A 6,038-nucleotide genomic window follows, 5' to 3' on the forward strand; every position below is an offset into this window, starting at 1 on the left:
GTGCTTTATACCCCTATTAGCCCACACCTGGCATTAGGCATGGTGCCAATGGGTCCATGTTTATCTGCTCTAGAGAGCCCTATTCATTTGGCGATACTTCTCTACAGGGACTAATCAAGCTGTGTGTGTGCATTTGCACATGTGTGTCAAGCAATAGGTGTAACTGAAAGCAGCTGAATGCATATATTAGAAGGGACATATAGTGTATTTTTACCAGTCTCAGGCTGTTTCATTTAATTTAATCCAGTATTTTACACAGTTTTTGCCATTGGGGTTACTTAGGGCCATGGTGAGCTAAACAGTTCTCCAGTGAGCGGCCTTTGGTAGTCAGATCTACTGTTCCCTCGACTGTGAAGCCCCTGGAGTGTAAAGGCTGAGAGAATGTAGACTAGTGCAGAGGAAGAGTAGAACAGTAGTGAAGTGGCCTCAGTCAATGTAATGAGCTTCACATTAAGAGGGGGAGGGGTTAGAGAGTAGATCTGCTCATCACTGAGTCACTATGTGATACACACACACACACACACACACACACACTCAATATGTGCATGTGTACACACACATATTCACAGAATGTCTATCGGCAAAAGTTATACAGATGTGAGAATCTTTATGTTGAACGTACAGCAGAGCTGTTCTTCTAACCCCTGATTGTCGTCAGGCAATCAGGGTTCATCCCTAAGGGACCTAGCGTTACCATGGTTACCTGGCATTTCTTCCCACCTGGGGCCTGTAATTATGGGGTGTTTAACAGACATCTTGTGTAAGCAAGGGCACAGAGGGGTGACTGTGTGTGTGTGTGTGTGTGTGTGTGTGTGTGTGTGTGATGTGTGTGTGTGTGTGTGTGTGTTTTCTCGGTGTAATGCAAAGCTTATTATTGGGACACTGGACAGTGTTAATATAACCACATGTCAGCAAAAACGCCTCCGAGCACAGTCAGCAATAACAACCCATATCTGTGTACTGGAGTAGTGAGAGAGAGAGAGAGAGAGAGAGAGAGAGAGAGAGAGAGAGCAAAAGCTAGAGACAGGGTTAATGAGGATCATTTTTTGCATGGTTTTTTTTGGTATATCGGGTATAATAATCAATCTCACATTAAAAGTAATCAGAAATTTTAATAATGTTACATCTTAAATGTTCATTTCCTGTTTTACACTCACTATTAGAATATTAGGTTAGCTAGCTTCATTGGTGAATTTTCAGAACTGTTGTCAGTCATAGGTACCAGTTATGACAGGATTCTCGTCACGGGGGGATTTTAATCGGCATGTTGACATTCCCTCAAACAGTAATGTAATGGATTTAATGGACTTTAAGCAGCATATGGATACAATGTGTATACTGTACAAGTATAATATCCTCAAGGAAAGTTTGAAGGTTCTCCAGATTAAAACTGTGGAGGAACCTCTTAAGGTGCTTTGAGGAACCTTTAAAAGACCCTTTTCTTCAAAAAAAAATCTTTTCTTGAAGGTTCCTCCACAGTTTCAAACTGGAGAACCTCCAAAAGTTCCTCAAGGATCTAATACTTTTACCACTGTGTGTGAAAACTACACTGAAAATTTCAGCTTTAAGTTTAGAAATGCTTTAAATAGAAAACCGCTACACTCTCTTTATCCTGCAATGGTCTAATTCTCGCCTTTAACCAGTATTTTAGTCGAAACTGCTAGAACGAAATCAGTCAACACTTTTTTGTAGTCGATTCAGAGTCAAAACTGAAAACAGGAATGGCTGAAACCGAGGCCACTCGGTGCCCAACATCAGTCTTTTCATCATATATTTTTTTTCATCGTTTAAAAAATAAGAAACTTTCTCATATCATTCATTACACATAGTATATATGAATAAATAATAGTATATTTCATAATATTGTTGTTAAATGTAATTTTGTGTAATTGTTTTATTTTTTAATTTAATGTTAAAATAAAAAATAATTTAGAAAATAATAAATATAAAAATAAATAAATACAATTAATAATAATACAAATATACTAAAAATAATTAATAATTAATATTATAGTCTCATTTAGTGATTCTGTGTCCCTTCTTTTCTAAAACATAATCAGAAGTCATTACATAAAGGTTTTAGCCAAGTCCCAGATCACCCAGATCCACCATTCACAGGCCACCTCTCCATTGTGAGGTCATACCGATGACATCACAGAGCCTATAAAAGGGCAGGTTTTCCCTCTTTGGCTCAGTCAGGATTCAGCAGCTCATGAGACACTTCATTCCTGCGTTCTCATATTGACTTTGTTAGAGTGACGCTCTTATCTAGAGCCATGTTATCTAGAACCACACACAAGTTCTAGATAAGAAACCTGGTTTCTCTGCCACACAGGACAAGGTAAGTACTATTGATTGATTACCTATCACAACAGCACAGTACAAAATGCCCAAGCCCAAAAGAAGATGCAAAGTTGGGTGCAAAGTTCTAGGCACTGGCTTTCATGTCCCACATTAAAGGCTTCTGTGTTGTGAGCACAAAGCTCCATCATCAGAGGGTCAAATCAAGCCCAATTAAAGAGTAGCATGTGGAGGCGGAGTTAAGTGAGGTGCAGACAGGGTAGAAAGGAGCCAGTTAGAGGCATATGTTGCTGAGGCAACCAGTGGGCACAGCAACATTCACCCACGGCTGGGTAATCGAGGGTAATTTTTATCTTTAGTAGAGTTGGAATTACAGCGGTAGCGCAGCTGAATTTGCAACCAATTATAACATACGGAGACTTTCCATTCAACTCTTACTCCTTATCAATTATTTTTGTCTTTTAAAAATTCTCTGAGAGGTCTCATTAGGCCTCAGGCGTCCAAACCTCATTAGGCCCCAACGAGTTGCTCGTGCTTGAACCCCGTAATCGCCTCGTGCAGCTATATTCTTTCCCTTCCCTCCAACAGTCTTACTAAATGATCCTGCTGATTTGCCGACTCTCAATCATCTCAGGAATGTTTATTCTGATTAGATCAACCAAGATTAATGAAACTCTAAAACGTATATTAGAACTGCTGTTTTGAAGAACCTGAATCGTAATTCTAACTTTCAGTTCTACCTTCCATCTACAGAAAACACAATGCAGACCAAAAAAGTCCTGAATAGATTAGGCTATGAGGTGATTGACAACATCGGTAAGGGGAATTATGGCATGGTTAAGTTGGCCACATCAAAAAAGCACCCCAAAAACGTGGCCATTAAAATAATGGACCGCAGGCGGATGACACCTGACGTTGTCTCCAAGTTCCTGCCACGGGAACTTGCCATCCTCAGACAAGTAAAGCACCCTCACATTATTCAGGTGCATGATGTTTTTGAGATGACTAATGGACAAGTCTTCATCGTGATGGAGGTCGCCGTAACAGATCTCTTTCAAAAGATCTTGGAGCTTCACCGCCTCAGCGGCAGCCAGGCCAAAACGTGGTTTTCACAGCTCCTCAGTGCCATGGTGTATCTGCACCAGCAGGACATTGTCCACAGGGACCTCAAGTGTGAGAATGTTCTTCTAACTGCAGATGACCAGGTCAAACTGAGCGACTTTGGTTTTAGCCGCTTTTCGAGAGGTTTCCCTAAACTAAGTGAGACATTCTGTGGCTCTCCGGAGTACGCTGCACCTGAGGTTCTTAACCGTACGCCGTATGATCCCAAAAAGAGTGACGTGTGGAGTCTTGGTGTAATTCTCTACATTATGGTCGTTGGGCTCATGCCGTTCAGAGCCTACGGTGACCGCAAACTCCAGTGCAAAGCCTTGAAGTTTCCAACGTGTATCGGAGTGGAGATGTCCTGTCAGTCCATCATCGCCTATATGTTGCAGTATGATCCTTCCACTCGGCCTTGGGTGACAGAGGTGGTGCAGCACCCTTGGCTGCAGTCAGATCAGGAACAGTAAGTAAACAATTGTGTATGTATACTCATATATAGAAGATTTACATTTTATTCTGTAATTTATTTTGATATTTATTCATTTCCATTCAATGTTTGATTACACAGCTCCAGGCAACTGGGTTTGCAGCTCCAGTTTCCAGCTATGAGGAATTTGGTGTCTTTCCCTTTCCTCCAGGCACTATGGAAGAGGAAGAACGTAAGTCTTAAAACACATCTCCCAATACACCCATTTTCTCAAGCATTAGAAAAGAATTCTTTAGTACTTTAGTACTTTAGTTTGAGAAAATTGTGGCGATGGAGGGAGACATGCAGGACGTTGTGTGGTTAAGTAGGTTCTAGATATTAAACAAATGGCTGCATGGTTCCCATCACCACAACTGTAACCAGTACATCATCTTCTACCTCTGAAGAGGGGCTAGCATGCATTGTTTAGTGCTCAACAACTGCTGGCGATGCCTAGTTAGATTGTTTGGCAAACTGTTACTTTTCCTAAGAACATTGAAGTTTTCTTTCAGGTCATGTTCAGTAATTTCTATCAGAAAGTAAGATTAATCAGTAAATGTGAAGTGTCTGTATATAATCTATAATGCCACTCTCTTTTACACATCAGGTAAAGAAGGACGTCATTCCATCCAAAGGGACACATTCCTCTGGCAGTGGAAAAACTACCGCACCTCGTTCCTCTGCAGCAAGGTAGGATTCAGGACTACAATCCAACCTGAAATTCTGTAGCACTTTTTAGTCTAATATGAAGTATGTGAATTTACTAGCAGAGTGATTGTCCTTTAGGAAACATCTAACAGTAAAGTAATGATTAAAATCCTCTGTAATATCATGCCTGTGTTGCTAAGTATAGGTCACTCAGACTAAAGAGCTGTTCTGTAAAGAGGTTAAATAGAGTATTAGCTCACTAACCATACGTTTATTTCCCCTTTGCCTCTGGACTGTCTCCAGAGTTATTGGGAGGTTCACTGTGGTAGCCGTTGAGGATCAGAATGGGGAAGGTAGTCTTCGTCAAGATGTCACCCAGGCAATAGAAAAAGATCCTCAATCTTCTTCAGTGTTGCGCAGTGAGGTAGACAGTGTGTCATCTTCTACCTCTGAGGATGGGCTGGAGTTGTCCAACTCTCAGCAATCGATAAAGGAAGGGTCTCAGTCTTCCCCTTTGAGTGGTAAGGTAGAGAGTACATCATCTTCTAGCTCCGAAGATGGGCTGGTGTTCTTTAGCGCTCAGCAGTCGCTAGAGGAAGAGCCTCAATCTTCATGTTTGAGCAATGAGGTGGACACTAAGTCATCTTCGAACTCTGAAGATGGGCTGGTGTTCTTCAGTGCTCAGCAGTCGCTAGAGGAAAAGTCTCAGTCTTCCTCTTTGAGCAGAGAGGAAGACGTGCTCACGTCTCAAGGTATCAGAAGCGAGTCTCTGATGCCTGAGCTGGACAACGACAACAGTAGAGCTGGTGCAAGTCTGACTTGCCGAACTGTAGAGACTGTGGGGGAGGAGCACGGCTGTGTCAGCTGCAGTCCACTTTGTGCTGCAGTTGAAAGAGCAGCTAGTGCTTACATTGTAGCACCGATTCTCAGAGCCTCCCGCTGTCTTCAGAGGAGGATGAGGAAGTTATTCCGAATGAACTCTGCGGTGCGCAACTCCTCCTCTGCTTCCAAGCAAGATGCTCGTCATCCTGCTGCATCTACAGAAGCTCCTGTTTGTTTGGTTTCCAAGCAGAGACTTGAGGAGACTCCAGGTGTACTGCTCCGTGGGTCAGTGGTGGAGACAGAAGCTGTTCTCCCACAGCCCACAGCGAAGCAGAGACCCAAAAGGCAGAAATTCCTGCGATTTAAGGTATGTGAGTTTAGTGATCATGACAGTCCCACATTTTATACCATAAAATCCATTGTAAGATGTGTGAAATGTTGCAGTTGCAGGTCTCATTTTTTTCTCATTTTCTCCAACAGATCCTGAAGAAGAAAAAGGGTTGCCCCTTGTAGACATCCAGCACGGCCCCTGGTGACCATAATGTACCAACTCTACACCATTTATTAGTTTAGTTATAGGTTTTGACCAGAGGAGGATGGGTCCCCTGAGTGAGTCTTGGTTCCTCCCAAGGTTTCTTCCTCCAGCTTTGAGGGAGTTTTTCCTTGCCACTGTCGCCTTTGGCTTGCTCACTTGGGG

General features: G+C 42.3%; 1 protein-coding gene across 1 annotated transcript; it reads left to right on the plus strand.

The window, feature by feature from the left end:
• The first annotated feature begins 3,062 nt into the window (after nt 1–3,062).
• On the plus strand, nt 3,063–5,478 carry LOC140549704 (testis-specific serine/threonine-protein kinase 6-like). Its single transcript, XM_072673454.1, has 3 exons — nt 3,063–3,868; nt 4,823–5,316; nt 5,450–5,478. Exons 1-3 carry the CDS (start codon nt 3,063–3,065, stop codon nt 5,476–5,478), a joined length of 1,329 nt encoding a protein of 442 aa, XP_072529555.1.
• The last annotated feature ends 560 nt before the right edge of the window (nt 5,479–6,038 follow it).

The sequence above is a fragment of the Salminus brasiliensis genome, chromosome 2, assembly GCF_030463535.1.
Source record: "Salminus brasiliensis chromosome 2, fSalBra1.hap2, whole genome shotgun sequence".
In the NCBI taxonomy this organism is placed as follows: domain Eukaryota; kingdom Metazoa; phylum Chordata; class Actinopteri; order Characiformes; family Bryconidae; genus Salminus; species Salminus brasiliensis.

What these genes read in the sequence shown, in the direction of transcription:
- LOC140549704 (XM_072673454.1), top strand. Translation starts at nt 3,063, where the DNA reads ATGCAGACCAAAAAAGTCCTGAATAGATTAGGCTATGAGGTGATTGAC. An exon ending in CTGCAGTCAGATCAGGAACA is followed by an intron (nt 3,869 to 4,822) that starts GTAAGTAAACAA and finishes GACTGTCTCCAG; the next exon opens with AGTTATTGGGAGGTTCACTG. An exon ending in TGAGCTGGACAACGACAACA is followed by an intron (nt 5,317 to 5,449) that starts GTAGAGCTGGTG and finishes ACCGATTCTCAG; the next exon opens with AGCCTCCCGCTGTCTTCAGA.